Genomic DNA, 26884 nt, shown 5'->3' with positions numbered 1-26884 from the left:
GAAGAGAAAATTTATTAAACTTAAGTAGGTTAAACTATTCTCAATTCATAAATTTGTTCATAACATGTCCTGGAGTTACTGTGTCCTTTTTCCTACAGAATATCACATAACGATCTTTTCAATAGCAATTGCTAGGACTTTCAATTTACATTTATTGTAATTTTACCTAATAATTTTTACATATTACTGGCTAAATATGGAACAATTCAAAATACGTGTTAAAATTATGTAGTAGTGACCTCTACTGGTTGTAATTATGGTATCCTGAAAGTGGATTTTAGAAACTTCAGAGGTTGAAAGTACCTTTTGTTTGAAATGAATTATATTAGTTTACTAAAGTCGGGAAATTCAGCTTTTACAGTAACATGAGTTCTTTACCTTTGAATGGGAATTCTAACCGAATGAGTGCTAGACATTAAAATGAAGTATCGTGATGAAAATTAATGACCTGTGGAAGATGCAGACTCTAATGATAAAACTACAGTGTATTAAAGTTGGCTGTTACTAATGTAAACCTTGATTTCCATGCTTTACAAATAGTTTTGAAATCAAGTACCTTTTTGCATGATGGATAAAGAAAAACAATTCTTACAAGTTTCAAGTGCAAAATGGTATTTTAGATTATAATTGATGTTGAAAGAAAGGACAAATGAAAGTTGAATTTAGATATTTGCTTTTTGAACTTAGATCTTGTTCCTTGAAAATTTATGTAATAATGTTTTAAATAGCTTCTGCTCATTCTTATTATCAGCTTTATCATGGTGAAGTAGAAATTCAGAATATGATGTCCCCCCATTAATAGAAGGAGCATTTAGACTCTTAATTGCCTAATTAAGAAACTAGTACTTTGGCAGTTATAGTTGTCTCTTAGTTTAGGTATGTTTGTAGTATAAATTATACCACATGTGAAACACCTGCTTTTGGTATTCTTTGATTTTTAAAAGTAAATTATAAGTGAAGAACACTATTTAATATATTTGTTGCTTAGTTTTTATTTTCCTATTTTCCAAGGAACGTGTTCAAAAAAGTTTCCCTCATCCAATTGATAAGTGGGCAATAGCTGATGCCCAATCGGCTATTGAAAAGAGGAAGCGAAGAAACCCTTTATCTCTCCCAGTAGAAAAAATCCATCCTTTGTTAAAGGTAAAGCTGAAATACTACCTTCTTGCCTCTTAAAAGCAAAATAAAACCCATGATTTTCAAGCACAAGAAATATATATTATGGATAATAGAGTCAACTGAAGAGTGACATTCTCTCTTTTTAGTTTTTCCAGGAGTTTATGTCATGGGGAGGGATGATATAATAGGAAAGTATATGTTCAGCAACATGATTTAAAGTAGTTTCATACCCACAGTAATCATCAAATTGAAAGGACTAAGAAAGTTATAATTGTGAATTTTGTTAATCTCAGATGTTACCAGAACCTCAAAGAGTTTGCAAAACTCCTTTTTCTATTGGCTAGACATACTTGTCCCTATAAATCCTTCAGATTTTAATCCTTCACATCATTAGAAGTGTAGGGACCTCTGTAAGATTGCCATAGGGCCATGTGTCATCTTTGAACAAAAATTCCATAAAGATCACCTATACTATCTAGTCTTGCTGTGCTTAGTCTCTCAGTCATGTCCAACTCTTTGCAACCCCATGGACTGTACTGTAGCCTGCCAGGCTCCTCTGTCCATAGGGATTCTCCCAGCAAGAATATTGGAGTGGGTCGCCATGCCCTCCTCCAGGGGATCTTCCCAACCCAGGGATCGAACTCAGGTCTCCCACATCGCAGGCAGATTCTTTACTGTCTGTGCCACCAGGGAAACCCAAAACTACTGGAGTGGGTAGCCAGTCCCTTCTCCAGGGCATCTTCCTGACCCAGGAATCAAACTGGGGTCTCCTGCATTACAGGCAGATTTTTAACCTGCTGAGCTACCAGGGAAGCCCTACTCTGTAGTCTTACTTGTCATTTTTATTAGTCTAGTCAGTCAGTTGAATCTCTCCAGAACTAATAGAAAAAATAACTGCTGGAAACTTTAATAATGTTATTTGTATTTTATTTAATGACATCATTGATTAACTCTCACATTAAAAATATGGGTATTAGAATAATTAAAACCTTAATAATATTTCTGATATCAGTAATTTTTTACTATAATATAAGCAAAATGCTAATACTTTTATACATCATGTCTAAGTTTTATTATTCAACAGAGTTAATTATCATCATCCCCACTTTGTAGATGAGGTAACTGAGCAGAAAGTGGTTAAGTAACTTTTTGTCCAAGTTCACAGGGCTCTAAGTGATAGTGTTAGGAAATTCAAGTCTGGCTGGACACTTGTATGATTAAGACTATCAAAAAGTTATGTTTTGTCCTTTATTGTTTGAACAGAAATATCTGCCTGTATCTTACTAACTGGTCTGAGGATGTTAAGTGCAACTTACAGAAAATTACTAAGCTATTAGTTGTTGCACTTCTTTATGATTCTCTTACAGTTGATTTATAAAGTTATATTAGTGTCAGGTGAACAACGTAGTGAGTAAGTTTTGTAGGTTGTACTCCATTTAAGGTTATTATAAAATACATAAACTTATTTTGAAGTTTTTTCCTTAATTGGATTGTTTAGAAAATAGAATCTGTTTTCCTATGCGAATTGATCAGGCCCACAAAAGCCCATTCTCTCTTTGAAATTGGATAGTGGTACTATTTAATATGCCCTTAATGACCACTGTTGTCCAGCAGGACACAACAGGAATTTTTTTTCCATAGAAACAACTTAGATACCAGGAATGTACCACTAAGTTTTTAGGAAGTCCAGGTTCCTTTGGATAGAAGGATAGAGGTATAAGGATAGTAGATATTCCCAGATACCAATTAAAGGAAAAGAAACTTGTTTGTCATTATTAATTCTGGGTATTCTGAATTAGATAACAATGAGCATTTTCCCCTCCCACAGACTTGGGCTTCCCTTCCTAGTTGAGGGATTATCTCTATAGTTATCTGTACTTCTTAAGTATTTTACATGATCATAGGTAATTTTGGCTTACCTTTTCTTACCTTACATTTTCAAATAGCAATATGTGTATTATTCATAGATGTACCACTTTACAATGGCCTTGGTAAAAGTTACGCTAAACAGTATACATTTTTTTTAAATCAGCTTGTCAAATCTATAGTAAATAATTTTAAAAGTGCTTTTCTTTTAATTTTTCAGGAGGTCCTAGGTTATAAAATTGACCACCAGGTTTCTGTTTACATAGTAGCAGTATTAGAATACATTTCTGCAGACATTTTAAAGCTGGTGGGGAATTATGTGCGAAATATACGGCATTATGAAATTACAAAACAAGATATTAAAGTGGCAATGTGTGCTGATAAGGTAAGATACTGATCTATATGTTCTATTCTTATATTTTTATTTGTGACTTAAATGGGTGCTAACATACTACTCAGACAGAATAAAATTGTATATTGTCTGTTAGGTTATACTTTTAGTAATCTAATAGCAAAAACTCCAGATATCACTTTATCTAAATGAAATTTATATATAGAGTCCTAAAATGTGTTTAAATATGTCATGTAGCTTTTCTTTTCTGTATTGTTGCATGTAGGGTTAATAACAGTAATTCATCTCTTATTAGTGAACTTCTTAAGTTTTTATTTGGATTGGAAGAACTAGAAGATTATGGATTTATTTGAAAACAATTTTTGAAAATGTACAAATACTAAACTCTTGGTAGTTTTATTTCAGTGCCTAACTTTCTTTAGATACTGCTAGTATGGTTTTACTATGATAACATTAAGAGCAAACATTTATTGAAAGTTGAGCATGTATGTGACTTATTTCATTTGGTCCCTAAGATATCTCTCTACAGTAGATACTCTTATCTACATTTTATAAAAGGGAAACTGAAGTTCACAGAGATAAAGAAATTGGTTCAGAATTTTCTGAGATGCTTCAAAACCTAGACTTGAACTCCAGATCTAAGTCTAAAGCATTGGACTATATACTACCTCAGTATTTTTATTTAATAAAAATGATCTTTCAAAAAAGAAAATATTTTCTAATGAAGTATTTCATCCCCTTTTTTCTGTCATTGATTTGAAATATTCTTTCTGATTACCTAATCCCGTTAAATATATGTTAGTATTTATTGTTCTTTCAGAATGTGAAAATCACCTGACCTGAAGGATTTCAAATTTTTTATTTTTTAATGAATAAGTATTTTATTTTAAAAGAGTAAATGAATATAAAATATTTGATGCTTTTAAATGAATTGATAAATAAAATATTTCTGAGTATGTATATAGCTCACAGAGAAGAGATGCAAGTGAAGCATAAAATGAGGCTGTAGATTTGATGAAAGGGTACTTATATTTGTGAAACAAGCAGAAAGTGATACAAGGTAAAATCTTATTTTATTGTTATAGGGATAATGATGTAGAAGTACACAGGAGGGAAAAGATGAGGTTTAGCAAGAGGAGGAAGAGGAGGAGGAGGAGTAGAAGAAGACTTCTTGGGGAAAAAAATGGGACTTATTTTGATCAATCACCAGAAACCTGGGAGTTATTCACATATGAGTTATGTGAGGCCCTGGAATGAAATGGTGATGCCAAGGGTATGAAACAGAGGAAACTAAGAGAGAAATCCAAGACAAGATTTGGGAACAAAATAGAAGTACTAGATTAACAAGAGAGACAGACAGACAGACAGATACTAGTATTGACAGAGAACTTAGAAGAGGCAGTTTGTGATACCGGATGTAAAATTTTGTCTTAGAGAAGCTGTAGAGGGAGCAGTAGCATTATATCCAAGAAGAGGTTATTGTGTGTCTGTTTATTGTCATTTAAGAACTGTATTCAAATAACAGATTTTGTTTAACTTCAAATTTGACTATAGATTCATATTTTATTATAGTTTTTTATATCTCTGACTATGCAGGTATTAATGGATATGTTTCATCAAGATGTGGAAGATATAAATATATTATCTTTAACTGATGAAGAGCCTTCCACCTCAGGAGAGCAGACTTACTATGATTTGGTAAAAGCATTTATGGCAGAAATTCGACAATACATAAGGGAACTTAATTTAATTATAAAAGTTTTTAGAGAGCCCTTTGTCTCCAATTCAAAATTGTTTTCAGCTAATGTGAGTATCATTGTGTGAATGTATATCATTACATGTGTTGTTAATTTTACATGACCACTCAAATTTGAATTTGTATAGTTCATGACTGCTAATTTGTCCATTTTTTAAAAGTTGTAGGGTTTAATTTATCATGACTATGATCACAAATGAAGTTGCTACAACAGTTTTAATTTATTTTTTAATTTTGAGGGAAATTGCTTTACAACGTTATTTTGGTTTTTGCCACACAATACAAATCAGCCATAGTTATACATATATCTGCTCCCTGTTGAGCCTCTCTCCCCTCCCCCAGCCACAGCAGTTTTGATTAACCACCAGAAATTAAAAGACAAAATCTAAGCTAGATTGATTATGTAAGTATAAATGAATTCACAGAATCTTCCACGAGTTCCAGAGAATAAAGCATCTTGTTTAGGTGGAAGATTTCTGTGTTTAATTTGACTCATTTGCATCATTGAACCAACACTGCATCAGTGCTGCCTATATTGTTAGATGCCATACTTGGCAATGGAGATTCAAGATAAATCAAAAACTATTTACTTTTCTCAAGTACAATCTAGTCAAGACAGAGATGTCAACTCTAAATTGCAATACAGTACTAATTACCATAACAGAAGTATGTGCTAATGTGCTATGTGCTGATTACCATAACAGAAGTATGACAACAGTATTTTGGGGAGCACAAAGGAAGGAGCCAATAACTGGAAATCTAAAGGATTACTGATCTTACAGTAGTAATCAAACCAACCTGATTGGGTCCCGGAAAAGTACTAAGGAAGAATAGCTGAGATTGTCTAAGCAAGTTGCATTCTAGTAATTTCTAAAACTGTACCTACATAATCATGGATGACTGATGGAGAAGTGGTACTCACAACAGAGGCTGAGACGGAATGTTCAGTCATTGTTATGACAATGAGTGAACATTAAAAAATAAAGGAGTAAACGATGAGTTGTACAAATCTGTAAATATAGTAAAAACCATTGAATTGTTTACTTTCAATGGATGAATTGCATTGCCTATAAATCATATTTTAATGAAGTTGTTTAAAAAGAGAAAGAGATAAAGAGTAGACAAAGATATTCTTAGGACACAAAAAATCAAGAACCATAAAATTAAAAATTAATAACCTAGACTGCATTAAGACAAAAAAAACCTTTTGCTCTTCAAAAAGCATTATCAGAAAAATAAGAACATAAGCCACATATTGGTGGAAGCTACTTCAAATACATCTAACCAAAGGATTGTATTCAGAATATATAAAGAAATTCAGCAATTCAGTAATAAGAAAAACAGCTTGATACTTTTAAATGGGCAAAAAATTCAACACTTTATAAAAGAAGATACAACAGTGATCAGAAAGCATGTCAAAGGATGACCAACATCAGTAGTCACTGGTGTTAATCATTTAGTCATGTCTGACCCTTTGTGACCCCATGGACTGTAGCCTGCCAGGCTCTTCTGTCCATGGGGTTTCCCAAGCACGAATACTGGAGAGGGTTGCGATTCCCTTGAAGGATCTTCCTGACCCAGGGATCCTGGGTCTCTTGCATTGCAGGTGATTCTTTACCATCTGAGCCAAACCCCCACACATCTTAATAGTCATAAGGAAAATGCAGATTAAGAACATTATGAGACACTACTGGATACTCATTAGAAAAGCTAGAATTAAAAAGACTGACAATACTGGATGTTGAAAAGAATGTGGAGCAACTGCTTTTGGGAATGTAAAATTCCCACATTACCTGTGAGAATGTAATCTGGTATAAATACTTAGGAAAATAATTTGGTAATTTCATATAACATTAACCATAAATTAGCCATACTACCTAGCAATTCCACTACAAAATCACACTTGGGCAAAACATCAGTTCAAAGTTCAGAATAGACCAGTGGATTTTAATTTAATAATACAAAGTTTATATAGTTTCAGATTCTACCTTGCAACTAACCTTTAAGAAGCTACATATTGACTTGTGTAATACTGTAAAAAGATAATCACTCCATATATATGCAATGTCCAGAATAGGCAAATACATAGAGAAAGAAAGTGGATCAGTAGTTGCCAGAGACTGGGAGTGGGTGTGCAGGGGAAGAATGGATACAGTATTTTTAGGGGGGATGATGATTTTCTAGAATTTGATGGTAGTAATGATTGAATAGTTTTTGAATATGTGAAAATCGTTGAATAGTATATTTTAAGAGTGAATTTTATGATATATAACTTGTATCTCCATAAAAATAACTATGCAGGAAAAGGAAAGAGTATCCACAATTATTTGGATAGACTATTAAAATAGTCCTCTCTTTTCCAACTACATGTCTTTTAAAGCTAGATTTTCCTCATATGCTTTAACCAAAGCAATGTATCACAAGAGATAGAATGCAGAAATATACATGAAAAGCCAGCTATCTTCAATTAAGCTAGGAATTAGAGATTGTGTTAGAAAATGTAAAGCAGTACCATTCTCCTCACCAAGATTTTTGGTTGTTTAAGAGAAACTAGCTACTTTTCATAAAAGTACTATTTATTGTTATTTTTAAATGAATTAAATTTTTTATAATTTTCTTGATTTTAATGTCTAATATGGTAAGTGTAGTAAATGGCAATAGTAAATAATTTCTAATATAGTAAGCAAATAGAGTTTTCAATAATTTTGAAAAGTATAACGGACTCTTGAGACCAGAAGGCTTGAGAACCAGTGACCTAGAGCAATGTACCTACAAATTGTACTTCATTGCAAAAAGAATTCTTTGTCTTTTACTTGTATTTGTAAAGTTGTTAAAATTTTTCACTGTATCTGCCATTTTAAATTTCATGATTATAAAATGACTTATTGGTTCAAAATAAATTTTTTATTGTACAACCTAACTGAATTAATATGTTTTTCTTTCCAACAGGATGTAGAAAATATATTTAGTCGTATAGTGGATATACATGAACTTAGTGTAAAATTACTGGGCCATATAGAAGATACTGTGGAAATGACAGATGAAGGCAGTCCCCATCCATTAGTAGGAAGCTGCTTTGAAGACTTAGCGGAGGTGAGTACTTTAATTATACACCAAAAAATCGTGCATCTAGAAGGCCTAAATGCAGTTCACAGGCCTAGATTTAATTCAAATACATTTGAATAAAAATTGGAATATGAATTCTTATTTCCAGCTAACATAGACATTAACTGTTAGCTGCTCAACTGTATTGCCCCTTCCTCAAAGGGTCACTGTCAGCATTTGTTTCTGTTATTTCATAAAACTTAGAAAAAAAGGAGTCTCTCATCCTTTATAAAAACAAGCAGATCCCAAAGCTGTCTTCAGATCCCACAGTTCACACTTAATTGGCTATCTTATCAATGAAGAGGCCACAGAACTTGGACCTAAGGTCAGGCTACTTATGTTTCAGTCTAAACTCTTCTACTTATTAGTTGTATGTAACCATGGGCTATTTACTTCACATCTCTAAACCTCCCTATCTATATTTGTAAAATAAGGATAATAATAGGACTCGGGATTTTGTGAAAGTTAAATAACCTACCTGAAATATTTAGCTAGTCACCTTCATACAGCTACTTAATATATGATAACTGTGCATTATTATTTAGAAAAAGAAAATGAAGTCCAGGACCTAGTGGCATGGTGATAAAGAATCTGCCTGCCACTGCAAGAGACACGGGTTCAATCCCTGGGTAGGGAAGATACTCTGGAGAAGGGAATGGCAATCCACTCCAGTATTCCTGCCTGGGAACTCCCATGGACAGAGGAACCTGTTGGGCTACAGTGTATGTGGTCGCAAAAGAGTCAGACATGACTTAGCAACTAAACAAGTTCATTATTATTTAGAATAGGAAAATCAAGTCTAAGGTTTAGATGATGATCATAGGGGTAGAAAAATGGTGACCTTCTTGATACTTCAGCTGCTAAAATATACAAGTTAGCCCTAATAAGTTAGCATTGATTGTCATTCTGAAATTTCTCACTCTTGCTTTGTTCTCATTCTAAAATCAACTGTATCTTTTATTATAACTCAGGGTTGAGTTTATAAAACAAGACTTTCAGACAAAATAATATGCTGAGTTTAAGCTTCACTAAGCCCCTCAATGTTGCTTTAAACACATAAAAGTCATAAAGTATAAAAAGAAAAAAGGAATATACATAACTAAACTCAAAACCCACTCCAGTACTCTTGCCTGGAAAACCCCATGGACGGAGGAGCCTGGTAGGCCGCAGTCCATGGGGTCACAGAGGGTTGGACACGACTGAGCGACTTCACTTTCACTTTTTACTTTCATGCATTGGAGAAGGAAATGGCAACCCACTCCAGTGTTCTTGCCTGGAGAATCCCAGGGACGGGGGAGCCTGGTGGGCTGCCGTCTGTGGGGTCGCACAGAGTCGGACACAACTGAAGCGACTTAGCAGCAGCAGCCCCAGCAGCAGACTCAAAAGCAAGGATGTTCTTCAGCCAGAGGGAAAGTTGTACTCAGAGGAAAGTCAAGGAATACAAGAACTAATGGTGGGAAACAGAGTAGCAAATTTTATAAGCTATTGCATAATCTTAACACCAGAATGCTTTTTTTTTTTAACTTGAAGGGTGAACTAAACTTCTCAGTGCGTGATTCGGGCTTGTCTTCAGAAGATAAGAAAAACTAAACAACTTTGAAAGTTTGAAAGTGAAAACCCATGGAAGTGAAAGTCGCTTAGTTGTGTCCAACTCTTTGTGACCCCATGGACTGTAGCCCACCGGGCTCCTCTGTCCATGGAATTCTCCAGGCAAGAATACTGGAGTAGGTTGCTGTTCCCTTCGCCATGGGATCTTCCCAACCCAGGGGTTGAACCGAGGTCTCCTGCATTGCAGGTGTATTCTTTACCGTCTGAGCCACCAGGGAAGCTCAAGAATACTGGAGTGGGTGGTCTATCCCTTCAGGGGATCTTCCAGACTCAGTAATCAAACTGGAGTCTCTGGCATTGCAGGTGGATTCTTTACCAGCTGAGCTATCAGGGAAAACCTGGTACCAGGGAAAGAGAATGTAAAGTTTAAACAACTTTAAACTCTCTTTAAAATTTAGAAAAAATTTATAAGTAATAGCAAGCCGTATTTGATTTTTGAAACATTTAAGAAAATCACCAAATAACAGAAGTACTACCTATAACAGTGCACAAAAACTATAGAAACAATTTTTAATCATTTCTATGATAATAGGAAAAAATAATGAAACAAAGAAAGCAGTGATAATGAAAACAAAATACAGTCATCCTTCAGTATTCTTGGGGGATTGGTTTCAGGAATCCCCTTTCCAATATCAAAATCTGTGGATGCTCAAGTAACTTCATATAAAATGGTCTAGGACAGTTAGTCTTCTGTATCAGCAGATGTGGAAGACAGATACAGAGGGCCGACTGTACAGTATGATAAAATAAATCCAATTATGTCATGCTACTACATTAGTAACTCAGTATGCACAAACTGCTGAAACTTGCCTATTTAAAGAAAGTACTTAATTGTTTTAAGGTCTGTTTTATGCAGCTTATAAGTGAAAGTGAAAGTCGTTCAATTCGTATCCGACTATGTGCGACCCTATGGACTATATAGTCCATGGAATTCTCCAGGCCAGAATACTGGAGTGGGTAGCCCCCTAGAGATCAAACCCAGGTCTCCCGTATTGCAGATGGATTCTTTACCATCTGAGCCACCAGGGAAGCCCAAGAAGACTGGAATGGGTAGCCTATCCCTTCTCTAGCAGATCTTCCTAACCCAGGAATTGAACTAGGGCCTCCTGCATTGCAGGTGGATTCTTTACCAGCTGAACTACCAGGGAAGCCCTTATAAGACATATACCCAAAACAGAGACATAGAAATACTAGGTTGGTGCAAATGTTAATTGCTATTTCGGACCATGAATTTTAAATCATTATAACTTATAGGCTCAGGCTAAAATAGGAATCATTACAATGAGCACATTTTTGCCAATGAGAAATAAGTTTGTGTATTCCTGTAACATAAAAATCCATGCCTCAGGATTCGATGAACTCTTGAAAAGCATTTTTTGTCTCCTGCTGATTGTGGAAGTATATTTTCCCTGCAAAAAGTTGTCAAGCTGCTTGAAGAAGTGGTAGTTGGTTGGCAAGAAGTCAGGTGAATATGGCGGATGAGTCTTAAAACCACAAGGTATTCAGAAGTAAGCCCAATAAACATATGCAAGATTTTTGTTAAAATATTAAAATAGATTCTTAAGGAAGATCAAAAATAGAGACACAAAAGGCAACTCAGTTTTAGGATTATATACATATATTATTAAAACTGGGAAAGAATAATAATATAAGAAAAATATGAACCTCTTTATAATCTAAAACACTGTGTCCGGTATGATATATCTTAGGATATATTTTATGACATATCTTAAATGGTTGAAGTTTTTAAAAAATTAATATATTTCACATTATCATTAAAATCTCAACAAATAAGAAAAAGCATAGAAAATTAAAGTCATTCAGAAATTTCTTTAAAATGTTGGCCAAAGTAGGAATAGAAGGGACCTTTCTTAATCTAGTAAAGGATATCTATCAGAAACCTATAAAAGATACATTTAATGACCAAGTTGTAGGAGAATGCCGCTCACTACTTACATTGAGCACCCTAATAGAGATACTAGCCAAAAGACAGGAAAAGAAGAAATAAAATTGTTCTGTTTGTAATCAGCATAATTGTCTACATAGGAAATCCAGAAAAATGTATACTGTTATAACTATTAGGTAGGTTCAATATAGTTGCTAGATAAAAAACATATATATATATATATATATCTTTCCTTAAAAAAATAAGTCTGAGAAATAGCAGGGTAAGTTAAACATCGCATTTTCTGTCATTCACTCCTAACTTCTTTTTCATTCCTCCACTAGGTGTCCTCTTCCTCCTCATTCTAGAATTACCCTTCATAAAATTGAGCTCTTGCTAGAATCTTCAACACTATTTTCATAATAGTTTGGAGGTTTTGTGTTTTTATTTTTACCTGGAATAGGGCACAGGATGGAGGAGAGTGGAGATCCTACCTCCTGAGAAAAATCACAATACATGCTCACTTTTTTTCTTCAGAAATCACCAGAACTAGTAGATTATAACCTTTCGAATTGTTTGGTTTATTGATGATGGTAAAACTTTTTGGCAATTTGAATTAAATTAATTGTTTTGTGAAAACTGTAACAGTGGATTTTAGGTGATATAAACAATTTACTTTCAGCTTGCAGGATGTGAAAGTAAGTCTACCACTAAGGAGTAATCATGAGAAAATAAATGCTTGGCACCAGTATTCTAAATGTGTATACTTTATCTGGTTATAGCTATCTATGCTCTTTATTATTCAGGCTAAATTTCATTTTCCAGATCCCAAATCCCCCCATATGTTTGTTCATAATACTCTACTAGAATCCTTTAGTGAGAGGTGTCATAATATGCTAGAATCCCATTACTCATCAGAAAAAAATTCATTTTCTTTCTTACTTGAGAATATTAGGTTTACTCTAGTAAAATTAATAGCTATGTAATTTTGCTTTGAGGCTTTAAAAAAATATGTAATTGTACAGTGATAGAAGTCTTCATAATTTAATCTTTCTGTGTTTATAGAGGTAGGTTATTTATTCTTTACCATAGAGAAAGATTATTTATGTTTTACCTTTTTTGTTTTTTAAGGAACTGGCATTTGATCCATATGAATCATATGCTCGAGATATTCTACGACCTGGTTTTCACGATCGTTTCCTTAGTCAGTTATCAAAGCCTGGAGCAGCGCTCTATTTGCAGGTATAGTAATTTTTAGATCAAGATATAAGATGCCTGTAAAGTAAGCTTAAAAATTAAATCACTTTGTTTTCTAGTCAATAGGCGAAGGTTTCAAAGAAGCTGTTCAATATGTTTTACCCAGACTACTTCTAGCCCCTGTTTACCACTGTCTGCATTACTTCGAACTTCTGAAGGTAAGAAGACTCTTCTACTTACAAAATATTCAAGTCTGATACAGTTTTTTAACCAGTTTATTTGTGAATCATTATGTGAGTGCTCATGAATATGTCTATATCTGTTTTCTTTTTCTAGTTAAGAACAATTATATATGAATCTACAATGCGTGTTTTCTCCAGTTTTAATTGTGAATTTTAAAGCAGTCATCAGATATTTTTATCTTGTGCACTTCTTGCTTTCATGGCCAGTTGTTTGGAAACAATCTTGGATTTGTGCATCCTAGTCTCCATCTTGGGACCTCAGCAGATTCAGGGACTTAGATAAGGGACCACATGTTGGATAATGCCAAAGTAATGAAGAAGATTAATCACCTAATTTTTGTAGTTTAAGTTTGCAACTATGTCTATAAAAACTACTTATTATTAGTTTAGATACAGTAAACTATAGTAATCCTAGTAAAAAATTTCCCATTTGATTATAGTTCAAAATACTCAATTTTAAAAGTACTGACAGAAAAGAAAGGATTTTGCTTTTTTCCCCTCTTTTCCTATTATGCACTGAAATTAACTAGGGAGAAGGGGAACGTTAGTCTGTATAAGTTATAATTCAATAGTGTAACTTAGTGATTTACTTTTAAATATCTTATATAACTAATGATGTCTGCTTTGGATTATGGATAATATATCCTAAAAAACATCAAGTTTTCTCAAAAATTTTAAATAAATGAGATAATAAAGATATTTTATTTATCTATAATGAACTAGCCCCATAAAGACAAAATATGATATGCATTAATACTATTATTATTTCTTTAGCTTTAAAAAAATGTTTCATTAAAGAAAAATTGTATTTAATATCATGTTGTTATGGAGCATGTATTATTAGAAATCAGATGTATAGTTTGCAGGAGTACATGAAGAAATGGGCTCTCTATAATGAATCAATGGAATAGAAAGCCTCTAAAGGTAGTAAACTGAAGGAACTCTCATCCTTCCCAGGTCTTTCTACATTGTAGGAACTTGGAGTTCAGTTAGATTTCTTAAGCAGGACTGTTTGAATCAGGAAAGGACTGAGGAAGTTGAAGAACTTAATCACCAGGTAGAGTTATGGAGCTCTCAGCTCTCTATTCTAGGCTGCAAACAGAATACAATTTATGGTCTTCAGTAGTACAAAGTAAAGTAAAATTGCTCAGTCGTGTCCGACTCTTTGTGACCCCATAGCCTGTTGCCTACCAGGCTCCTCTGCCCATGGGATTTTCCAGGCAAGAGTACTGGAGTGGGTTGCCATTTCCTTCTCCAGAGGATCTTCCCGACCCAGGGATCGAACCCAGGTCTCCCTCATTGTAGGCATACACTTTACCGTCTGAGCCACCAGGGAAGCCCACTAGTATAGGATGATTATTTTAAGAGGATAATCAAGAAGAAGCATTTGGTGTATAAAATCATTCTTTGTAAAGAATGACAAACCATAGTCTCAAAATGGATCATTTGCACACAAGTTTATTATATAGACCTTTTCTTCATAATGGCATCTCTAATAATGGGATTTTTTTTTACCTGAGACTGTAATGAAGTTCTGAAGGATTAAAGACCATATGAACCTTGAAGCAGTCATTAATCAATAAGTAAGAACAAGAAGCTTTGATGAAGCTTCAGAAGGTTATTAAAACCTATCTTAATAGTGTAAGAGAAATTATTTACTTCCCCAAATATAGGCAATTAAATTAAAAAAAATTTTAAGTTATTGTATTGAAATTTTTATTTTATAATTGTATCTATCAGCAATTTAAAGGTTTCTACTGGTAAACACCTGTATTCCTTGTTCATATTACTGCCTAAATTTCATTGCAAATTTAACAGTATATTGGGCAGGAAATTTTGCCCAATTAATTCCACAAATTGTCATGACTCCTTTTTATTCTGCCTTCTCAGCACTGATGTACTATTTGTGTTTACTGTCTTTCATTTCTATTTGTTGGCATGTTGCTTAAATTATTTTATTGAGCAGTATTTTCAAAGTGTATTCTATGGACTGCTAGTCCCATAAGATACTCTAGAAGTCTGGGGGAGGGAATGCCTTGGTGGGCCATTGGTTAGGACTTCGTGCTCTCACTGCTGAGGACCTGGGTTCAGTCCCTGGTCAGTGAACTAAGATTCCACGTGTTCAGTGGTCAAGTATATTTGGGAAAAACTGTATCCTTAATTACACTCCTAGAAATGTTCCGTATATATTAGAATATTAAAGGCTTTGTAAAATTGTGCAATAAAGCAATCTATATAAAACAGTCTAAAGTAGTTAATTCCCAAATTAATTAGGCCATTTGTTGTTGTTTAGTCACTAAGACATGTCCAACTCTTTGTGACTCCATGGACTCCTCTCTCCGTGGGATTTCCCAGGCAAGAATACTGGAGTGAATTGCCATTTCCTTCTCTGGGGGATTTTCCTGACCCAGCAGTTGAACCTGCATCGCCTGCATTGGCAGTCAGATTCTTTACTGCTGAGTCAGCAGGGAAACCCAAATAGGCCATGAAACCCTTAAAAAATGTAATGTATTTCTGGCGGTTACTTTGGAAAACTTTCATAGAGTTCTTCCATCAGAATAACTGAAAGACCTTCTAACACTTAATGGTCTTAAGATTTTTTTTCCAACAATATGATTCTCACTAACTCTAAATTTTTTTAATCTGGGTATTGCCATAATTCCAAGTTCCAATGTGGACTTGGTGATTTTGGACTCAACAATGATTAAATAAAATCAGCAGGGAACAGCAAAATCTTAAGACATCAGTGACAATTGGAATAATTTATCTATGGCATGGAGTGATCTTTGAAGGCTCATTGGACTAGATAGGAGTCTGATGTTTCTTTTCTGATCTTAGACTGGTAGCCAACTAGCTGAGTAGCCTGCAACAAGTCACCTCACCTTTTGAGCCCTGGTTTTCTAATCTGTGAAATGCTTATCTCACTGGGTTCAGTGCATGTAAAAGTACTTAACATACAGTAAAAATATAAATACCGAGTATTGTCATTACTGGAGACTTTTCTTCTTGTCTTGTAGGTTATCTTCAACTTAAACTAACATTTTACTCCCTTTGTGTTTCACCACTTACCTCCCTTTCATGCCTGCCGGAATTTGTATTCCATTTCTTTGTTGATCAGCTCAGATCCCTTCACCAGAAGCTTCAGTGCCATCTTTGATTCTTCTCTCTCCCTTATTTGTAGAGCATCATGGTTTGATTCCACAAATGAGTCTGAAATCCAGTCTGTTCCCCTGTTGCACTGGCATGGCCTTAGTCCAGACCCTCAGCATGTCTTTCCTAGGTTACTGTAGCAGTTTCCTATAAGGTCTTGTATCTCATGGAACTCTTGGTTTGAAAAGTGCATTTAGTGTCCTTGTGAACTGGGACACAAAGTCTAAATTCTTTAGCTTTTTTCAGCCTCATCTCTCAATACTTGGTGTTACTTACCTTATGCTTTAGCCATAAAAAATTTCCAAGCAGCCCTGGAAATGTCAAATATGTTCAGAATTCCTTATCTTTTTTTCTATTTCCCTGGAATTTCTCTTCTACCTCTACCATCCCCTTTCATCTGAGAAATTCCTGCTTATCAAAGAGTTTGTTCAAATGTTGATTCCCTGTCAAGTTTCCCTTTCTCTAGGCTGATCCTTTGACTAAGCTGCTTAATTTTCTTTATGTCTCTATAGAACATGTCTCATTTTTATTGTCTATCTTGTCATTAGAATGGAGCTAAACCCTATGTATTTTTGAATTCTCTTGCCTAGTAGTGTTTGGCATTTAGACATTTAATAAATGCTTGTTACAAGATGAATAGCAAAAATAAGGTAAGTTTTCCTTTGAATTTATGTTTATAGGAATAGTTTACCTGTAAATTGTATATAATTACATTTACTTTGGAAATTTAGAATGTCTTAAACTTTACAAATTCAGAAAATAAAAGTTTAGTTATTGATAGTATGACTTTAATGCCACTGAAACTGGAAAAAGGAAGTAACTCCCTTACCCGTCCACCTCCCCCACCCCGCCCAAGTTAGGAGTCAAGTCTTTGAAACCTTTAATAAACTTTTTCACATTAAAGTTCATTTAAAATCAACAACAACAACTTCCTTTGTATCCTTTTGAAAACCTTATTGCTCCAGTAATGTGATTTTTCTATGTGAAGATTAATTTGCTGTATTAAACAAATTTAGAGTTGTTTCTTGGGGCTAAGTATTTTGAAGGTTACCAAATCAGCACATTGTTCAGTTCAGCAAAAATAGTAACCTTTTCTTTGTTCTTTAAATATATTATTTTATCCTCTAAAGGTAAACTCAGACAAATGTTAGAAAAAATTATCCAGGATGATTTTGAGCAAATCAGTTCCCTAGAGAATTACCTATTCTTTTTCCAGTGCACTGGATACGTATAACCTAGGAGATATAAATTGTCTCCCTTCATTTCAAAAGCAGGTTCAAGTCTATATTGCGACTTGTGCATTAGCGTATTAGTTTCCTAGGGCTGCTAGAGCAAAACACCACAGACTGAGTGGCTTAAAAACAACAGAAATTTATTCTTTCACAGTTCTGGGTGTCGGCAGGGCCATACTCTTTCTAAAGGCTCTAGGGAAGAATCCTTCCTGCCTTTTCTTTAGCTTCTGGTGTATCCCAGTAACCTTTGGCAGGCTTTGGCTTACAGATGCCCTCACTTCAATCGTTGCCTTGGTCTTCTTTTTCACATCTTTACATTCTTGTCTGTTTCCTCTGCATTCAAATCTCTCCTTCCTTTCTCATACAATACCCAGTTAGTGGATATAGGGCCGACCGTAATCCGGTGTGACCTCATCTCAGCTTGATTATATCTGCAAACACCCAGTTTTCAAATAACATCATGTTCACAGGTACCAGGGGTTAGGACTTTGGAGGGAACACAGTTCAACCCATTACATTTAGTTTTTGGTATACTATAAAAAAATTATATCCATTTTTGTTTTTCTGATTCTCTAGTATATACTGACTTGCTTAAACCCATAAAAATATATTTTTTGCATAGGCCAATTAATCATTGCTTCCTGATCTTAGACTTTAAAATTTAATTTCAGTCCGACAGCAATTTAGTGAAAAACCAACAATTGCAGTATTTTTCAAATAGTAAAAATTCACAGGGATACAGAATTACTAACAATCACCTGAGGAGGACTAATGTACATAACTGAGGTTGGGGTTATCATGTATGGTTTCCCTTAAAAAAAAATAATATAAAATTTAACACTTAAAACCTCCATTCTTAGATTTCACTGATGATAAAAAGTGCAAGACGAGCAAAATAATTGAAGGAAAACATTTCCAGGTTTAATTTTAACACGTCATAACAACCCTCTGCTTTTAGATAAGATTAAGAACTAATAGAATAGTAAATATTGCAATGGATGTTAATTCGTTAATAACAGTGCAGTGCTTGTCTTGGTCACAAGCTTTACTTTAGAAAATAAGAGACACTAAAGATTGTAATCTGAATGCTCATATGATTAGATGCTTCCTGTGTTACATAGTAACATTTAATTTCCTAATATTCCTCGATTTTTGTGTACTGACTTGAATAGTTCTTAACTTTTCCCTTTAACATCATAAATAGTACCAAAATTGTAGTCCCAAATGCTTAAGTACAGAATTGTGGGAAAGGATTACAGGTAAGAACTTAGATCTGAATGGTGCAGTGAATAGAAAACTTAGGAACTGAGGGATGTTAAAAATAGGAGATACTTTTCCTCCCAGAGCAGGTTTTTGTTTTGTTTTGTTTTGTTTTGTTTTCTTTTTCAGGATAATATAAATGGAAAAGGCAAATATAAATTGTGCTACATCATTCACTTTAAACACCCCTTAGTGGCCTTCACATAGTGCTCCAGAAACTCTTTTGTAAAGAAATACGCTCTGCAGACCCCCTGCTACAGATACCGTGTATGCGTTTGTTAATGGCTTTGGTTTGTTGCTTTTTCATTAGGGGAGCGGGAAGGTATCAAACATCTTCTACTCTAGGTGATTTCTTATGTAGTTTTTTTCAATATTCTCCATCTGGTTGCTGTATGCTTCAGACCATTTTTTTTTTATACTGCCCATACGCCAATGTTTAATACCAGCAATAAGAGGAGATTTAGAAAACATAGCTTCTCTCTGAGTATCACAAAAATAAGCCCAGAAGAGGTCTGTCTAGCTTCCATTCCTTTGAACTAGCTTTCTAAATTTAGAAATTCTTTTCCAGAAACCATGGACTCAAAGCATTGAGCTAAATGGTATATCTGACCACAGATGTTGATGACTAAAGTTAAACATAAAATAGTATAATTCAGGAACAATTATAAACAAACAGCTGACTTATGTTTTACTCTACTTTTAAAATTTTAAATCAACTAAACTGCTATGAGGAACATTTATAGTTTTGGTGATTTTCTCTTTGATAAGAACAGAGTGATGGTTTTGAAAGGTATTTTATTTTATAAATGAGATTATCCTAACATTTTTTAGGGTTAATTTCCTGTTTAAAGTTTCAAAATCCTTTCTGTTTAAGATTTTGAACTTGCTTTTACAGCATTCCTTTTTCTGCCATTTTTCTCATTTCTGTTCTTTCTGGAATGCCAGTTACAATGTAGAACTACTTTATGTTGTCCCATACGTCTCTGAGACTATTCATTTTTCTTAAATCATTTTTCTTTTGTTCTTCAAAGTGGTAATTTCTATTGCTCTGTCAATAGAATTATTAGTTATTATACTTACTCTAGAATTTCCATTTGGATTTTGTTTTATAGTTTCCAGAGACTCCCTATCTGAGCACTCAAGAAGACCATGTTTTCCTTTAATTCTTTGAATATGGTCACATAAACTACTTTGAAGTCTTTCCTAAATCTGACATCTGGGCCACATGGAGCCAGTTTCTACTAACTGGGTTTTTCCCTCAAATATGGGTCACATTTTCCCAGTATTTTTGCTGGCTAACATCTCTGGATTCTGTTGTGTTGAGGACTGTTGGAGTTCCATTTGTGGATTTGTCTTTTGCTCTGTTTTGGATTGTTGGGTTTTTACTCTAGTGGGCAGTTAACTTTTCTGATTTGTGTGTGGGTGTGCTCAGTCGTGTCTTGACTCTTTACAGCCCCATGGACGGTAGCCCACTAGACTCCATTGTCCATGGAATTTTCCTGTCAAGAATACTGGAGTGGGTTGCCATTTCCTACTCCATGGATATTCCCGACCCAGGGATTGAACCCACGTCTCCTTCATTGATAGGTGGGTTCTTTACCACTGTGCCACCTAGGCCTCAACTGCAAATTTGTCTCTTCTGTGTTGTGTAGCAGCTGATATCTCTGTTCACTTTTTAGGATTTCCGTATGCTACTCTTTTAGCCTAGTTCTCTCCTGTCTTCCCTACACATGTATGACTTGACAGACTAAATGTTTGGGCAGAGATAATGTTGAGATTTGGGGGTACAGTCTCTGGTTGCTTACACCTACAGATTCCCCCTTAATTTCCATGCACTCTGTCAGACTCAGGCTCTGTTTCCTAACACCTTAAACCAGTAAGACTTCAGCTTTCCGCTGTCTGAGCTATGTACGTTTGAGAAGTAAACTCAGTTTAAGAAAAGCAGAACTTTATCCATTATAGCACTGTCTTTCAAAAGTAGATTCTCTTTGGTCTCTGCCACATTACTTCACTGGAGTCTTTTCATGCATTCAGAGTTTAGCAGTCAGCCAGATGTTTGGGTAGAATTTATTCTCAGATTTTATGTCTCAACCTTCTGTAGTTCATTCACTTCCAGATTTCCCCCTTCATTTCCTCTTCTATTCTGCTGTCTTCCATCTCTAGCCTGTAACTCTTCCTTTCGTTCTTCCTCACTGTTATCATGGGAGGTTAGGGGAAAACCCTAATCCCACAACTGTACACTTTCTAGTTGTAACTTTTTAAGAGCAATAGTACTACTGGCTTATGCTCTCTTTTAGATGTTTTCCAGTGCCTATAAATATTTTTAATTTTTTGTTTAGATTGAATAATTGTTATCTGCAGATGGTTCTCAAGACTACTGCACCACCATTACTGGAAGTTCTTGCATTTTTATAGCTCTGCTTCAGTATTTGTTGTGGCTTTGTTATCTGTGACAATAGGAGGGGATACAGTGAAGGGCTGCAACTCAGATTCCACAGGTAGGCAAGAGAGCCGCTAACATTAGAAAATGTATTCTACTAAATTTAAAGATAAAAATAGCTAAGTCCTGTTTAAAATACAATTTGAATATTGGGCATGTTTAAAAATCGGTTGCATTGGTTATTTGGGGGGCTTCCCTGGTAGCTTAGCTGATAAAGAATCCGCCTGCAATGTAGGAGAACCCGGTTTGATTCCTGGATCAGAAAGTTTTCCCTGGAAAAGGGATAGGCTACCCACTCCAGTATTCTTGGGCTTCCCTGGTGGCGCAGATGGTAAACAATCCACTTGCAATGTGGGAGACCTGGGTTCAATCCCTGAGTTGGGAAGATCCCCTGGAGAAGGGCATGGCAACCCACTCCAGTATTCTGGCCTGAAGAATCCCCATAGACAGAGGAGCCTGGCAGGCTACAGTCCATGGGGTCCCAAAGAGTTGGACATGACTGAGGGACTAAGCATAAGCACAGTTCTTAAATCATCCTTTGTCTTTTTCCTCACCTAGATAACATGCTTGAGCTTAAAATATTCCCATACAAAAACATTACACAAATTTTATCTGATGAGCAGGAATTCTAAAAACTTTTTACAGTTATCCAGGATTACTTCCGGAGAAGGCAATGGCAACGCACTCCAGTACTCTTGCCTGGAAAATCCCATGGACAGAGGAGCCTGGTAGGCTGCAGTCCATGGGGTCGCTAGGAGTCAGACACAACTGAGCAACTTCACTTTCACTTTTCATTTTCATGCATTGGAGAAGGAAACGGCAACCTACTCCAGTGTTCTTGCCTGGAGGATCCAGCGGACAGGGGAGCCTGGTGGGCTGCCGTCTATGGGGTTGCACAGAGTCGGACACGACTGAATTGACTTAGCAGCAGCAGGATTACTTCAGTATGAAAGCGTAATAGTGATACTTGGAAACGGCTATCCTTGTTTTTCTTTTTTTGCTGTTGTGTTATGACTTCATCAAATAAACACTGTATTCAGTTTTATCCCACTTTTTTAGCAGGAAATTCACCAAACTCTCTCCTTTTCTTTAAGTTAAAAATAAAAAGAAATTTGGCCTTATTACAAAAAAATTGGTTTTAAGTCAGAATGAAAGGAGCTTGGTAACATTATTCACCAGCATTTTGGTCTTTGAGTTATATTTCAGTTTCTTTCTTTTTCTAAGTTGTAAGATCTTTTCTTTCATTAAGTGCTTCGCTGTTTTAAAAAGTTTTCAGAATTTCTAACACTGTAATATTTAACTGGTAATTATTTTACTAATAGATAATAATACTTTTATCATTATCTGTCTCTATCATTCTTTTGTTCAGAAATACTGAAAAACTTTTTCATAGACGGTTTTAATTCTTATTATATACTTAATGTTTGTATTAATTGTAATTTTCCATACAAAAGGGGTAAATAAAACCAATTTAGCAAAATCTTAAGAACTGCTGTAGATATTTTAATGAATCCGTTTACTTTTTTTTTTTTTGGACCAATGCATACCGATGTATAGTCACTTTGATTTTTAAATTTTTTAATTAAAAAAATTATATTTTACATTTTACAGATTCTTTTAATTATGTTTTTTTATTTTTAAATTAATTTTATTGGAGTGTAATAAAATTTTCAGTGTTATATTAGTTTCTGCTGTACAGCAAAGTAAATCAGCTATACATATACTTATATCCCCTCTTTTTAGATTCCCTTCTCATTTAGGTTACCACAGAGCATTAAGTAGAGTTGCCATTTACCTTTTTAAAACCATATAATCTTGCCAAGTCTTTCTTTGATAACTGCATGTTTCAGACTGGAAACTGAACTTACCATCAGTATGATGGCTAAGACCATTTAAAGCCCATTTTAATAGGTATATGGGCTTCCCTGGTGGCTCAGACAGTAAAGAATCTGCCTGCAGTGTGGGAGATCGGGATTCGATCCCTCGGTTGGGAAGATACCCTGGCGAAGGGAATGGCTACACACTCTAGTATTCTTGCCTGGAGAATTCCATGGACAGAGGAGCCTGGCTGGCTACAGGCTGTGGGGTCATAAAGAGTCAGACACGACTAAGCGACTAACACTTTCACTTTAATAGATACACAGAAAATTAAAGAGCATATAGTTAGCTAAAAGTATTAAATTATTACTTTTTAAAGAAACACCTTTATTGAGATACAATTAACAAGCCATACTGCTCTCCATTACAATATGCTTTTTTATTTTTTCAAATTATTTCCTTTCCCAAGCACCTGTAGGGGAGGACAGTTTTTTCCTCAACCCTTTTAGAGTCTCTGGCTGGGTCTGAAAAGGAAACTGACAAAAATTAACAGGAGAAAAGCATACAGATTTATTTAATGTAAGTTTTACGTGACACAGGAACCTTACATATTGAGTATTTTAAACTGAAGGAACTTGAGAAAATAGAACCGGGAAGGTCACTGACCTTCTCTTTCCCTTATTTTCCCTTATTTTCTCAAACTTCTTCAACTTTTAAAGTATTCAGTATACCAAGGTGCCAGATTGGGGAATAGTATGTCCTGAACCCTGTCACACCCTTCCCCTCCCCCAGTCCCATCTTATCATTTACTCATGAAGTTTACCTAGAAAAAGCAGTGACCCCTTTGCTGTCAGATAATAAATGTGTCAATCCAAAGGTTACTTTTAGTAGCATGAAGAAAATCAGGAATTTATGCTGATTTCAGTAAGATTAAAGAGATTAAATGAAGAGAGGGGCATGGAAAAGGAAATGGCGCAGTGTAGGCTGTTTATTGTCCACCTGTCTTTTGACCAGCTGTGCTTATTTATTGTGTAAGCAAATCAAATTCACTTTCTTGAAAACTCCTCATCTTGCCCAGCAAAACCACTCGTTCTGTGTTCATTCACTTGGTGAAGTGGTCCCACTATCCATTTGGTTACTCAAAATAGAGACCTGGAAGTCCTCAACTCTTCTCTGCCATTTTCCACATCACATCCACTTTGTGTGTGTGTGTGTGTGTGTGTGTGTGTGTGTGTGTGTGTGTGTGTGTGTGTGTGTGTGTGTGTGTGTGTGTGTGTTAGTTGCTCAGTCGTATCCAGCTCTTTGCAACCCCATGGACTATAGCCCATCAGTCTCCTCTCTCCATAGGATTTTCCAGACAAGAATACTGGAGTGGGTTGCCATTGCTGCCTCCAGGGGATATTCAAGATTCAGGGATTGAATCGGTGTCTCCTGCATTGCAGGCAGATTCTTTACTCGCTGGGCCATCAGAAAAGCCCCCTAGTGACCAAATAGGTCCTTTTCATTCTTGAAAAGGATCTTTTGATTTCATCTTCTGTTCATTTCTTCTCAGTACTCTAGAGCCACGATCATCTCATCTGGGTTATCACAAATCTCCTTTTAGTCTCATCCCCACCCCATCCCCCAATTTGCTGTTGACTGGTAACCAAACCAAAGCTGTCTTTCTAAAATGCAGATTTGATAGCATTGTGAAGTGAAGTCGCTCAATTGTGTCCGACTCTTTGCGACCCTGTGGACTGTAGCCTACTAGGCTCCTCCTTCTGCGGGATTTTCGAGGCAAGAATGCTGGAGTGGGTTGCCATTTGCTTAAAATCCTTAATGGCTCCCCATTGACCCAGGTTAATGTTCAAGTTCCTAATAAGGATTACAGTCCTGGCTTGGTTATTGTTGACTTCTCCAGTATCTTGACCCATCACTTCTGTCCACCCCTAACTCCTTCCCACTCACCAAGTTCTACTCTTCAGCCTCATTTCTCTCAATGTTGGCCCTAAATAACTCTTTGAATTAACAAGCTATTTCCTCTGCCTAATACATTTTTTTGTACCTCTTTTGCCCCATGGCTAAACCATTCTTATCCTTCAAACCTTATAGTCATTTCTTTCTGGCAGCCTTCTTTGCTATATTCTTCTGTCCCTTTATTAGGTTAGGGATTCTTGCTGTATATTTCCAGAATGCCCTGTTTCCCCATTATATCCTTTTGTTGTTCGTTTGTCTTCTCTTTAACACTCTAAGCTGTAACAGCAGTGACCAGATTTCGCTTGCTCATTATCATATTTTTATTACTTATGAATGAGAGGGGCTTCCCTGGTAGCTCAGCTGGTAAAGAATCCTCCTGCAATGCAGGAGACCCTGGTTCAATTCCTGGGTCGGGAAGATCCCCTGGAGAAGGGAAAGGCTACCCACTCCAGTATTCCTGCCTGGAGAATCCCCAAGAGGAGCCTGACAGTCTACAGTCCATGGGATTGAGAAGAGACACGACTGAGCGACTTTCACTTTCTTTCATGAATGATAGATGGTTAATTAAATATTTGTTAAATTAATTCTGATTGGAACTTTACTGGAAGTCTTCTGTAGACTGCCCTTTTGAGTCTTTTTCCAGTCAGCTACTGTTAATATTCTAAATAGTTTCTAAAAATGTACAAAAGACCCTTTAATTATCTTAAGAAGACTTGTGACTTTCCTCAAAATCTTTGAGCATTTTGCTTTTCTTTCCTAATAGTGAACTATGTCATGTTAGAATTTATATTTTAAGATTTACTTTTTATGTATTCAACCATTGACTAATTTAATAAAGATACTATTTCATTTAAATTACAATTATTGAAGAATTATACTATTTTACTGTTATACTATTTATTTCATGTAATATATACCATTTTGAAAATGATCATCTCCTCACTTGTCTTGGGAGAAAATGAGGGTTAAGTAAAAAAGATCAAATTTTGTTAATATCATTAAAATCATATACTGGTTGAAATTTTATGTATTGTAGAATTATCTGCATATATGAAATTATTTTTTGACTCAAAAAATAACTTTTGGAGGGAAAGGAAGGACCTTCCTGTTATGAAATTTACTTCATGATTCCCGTCTTTGCTTTTGTTCTCACATTTTGTGATGAAATCTTATATGTACATATAATATTTAAGATAAAGATAAATCTTTATTTTCCAAATCTTAATTATATTAATATATATTTTTTAAAAATTATAAAAGTACAGTTGGTTTACAATAGTGTGTAAGTTTCAGGTGTACAGCACAGCAATTTAGTTATACTACAGTGTTTATTCCTCGATGATATATTTTGTCATCCTTATGCATTGCAGTTTACCATTTGAATGGAATGTTTTATTTGATGAATATTTTTTAAACAGGTATTTACAGTCTTTTCAGTTCCCTGGATAGTATATTGAAAAGGGCTGAGAGTTGAGACTCCTGGGTTCTGGTCCTGCCTGCCTCCATCATCAAGTAATTGGCAGTTCCTTCATTTTATATTATTTCATGTTGGAGAAAACTAATTTCTAGAAATAAAAGCATATAGATTCAAGTTTGTGTTTTTTAAGAGAAGGCATTATTTGATTGTGAATTGGACAATTTGTTTGTGAGTTGGACTCATAAAATTGTGTCAGGTTCAACACTTTATTTTTTTATGTATAAACCGATTGTTAATTTTATTCATCTACTGAATACTGTTGTGAATTATCTTTTTCCAGTGTATAGCCTCTTAGTTCAGTTCAGTTCAGTCACTCAGTCGTGTCCGACTCTTTGCGACCCCATGGACTGCAGCACACCAGGCTTCCCTATCCATCACCAACTCCTGGAGGTTACTCAAACTCATGTCCATCAAGTCGATG

The 26884-nt window shown here is 35.2% G+C and overlaps 1 protein-coding gene across 3 annotated transcripts in view; it reads left to right on the top strand.

Annotated features, from left to right (window-relative positions):
* The window catches only part of SOS1 (SOS Ras/Rac guanine nucleotide exchange factor 1), a 131147-nt gene that overhangs the window by 56762 nt on the left and 47501 nt on the right, over positions 1 to 26884 (top strand). For 2 of the 3 annotated variants that reach the window (XM_005212708.5, XM_002691241.7), the window contains exons 3-8: positions 1012 to 1143; positions 3206 to 3370; positions 4934 to 5143; positions 8043 to 8186; positions 12823 to 12933; positions 13008 to 13106. In XM_005212708.5, the coding sequence (XP_005212765.1) occupies positions 1012 to 1143; positions 3206 to 3370; positions 4934 to 5143; positions 8043 to 8186; positions 12823 to 12933; positions 13008 to 13106 (861 nt within the window). The remainder of the gene's footprint in view (positions 1 to 1011; positions 1144 to 3205; positions 3371 to 4933; positions 5144 to 8042; positions 8187 to 12822; positions 12934 to 13007; positions 13107 to 26884) is intronic. The other variant, XM_005212709.5, reaches the window with a different exon arrangement.

Source organism: Bos taurus, chromosome 11, assembly GCF_002263795.3.
Source record: "Bos taurus isolate L1 Dominette 01449 registration number 42190680 breed Hereford chromosome 11, ARS-UCD2.0, whole genome shotgun sequence".
NCBI lineage: Eukaryota > Metazoa > Chordata > Mammalia > Artiodactyla > Bovidae > Bos > Bos taurus.
This window is presented reverse-complemented; position numbering and strand designations above follow the sequence as displayed.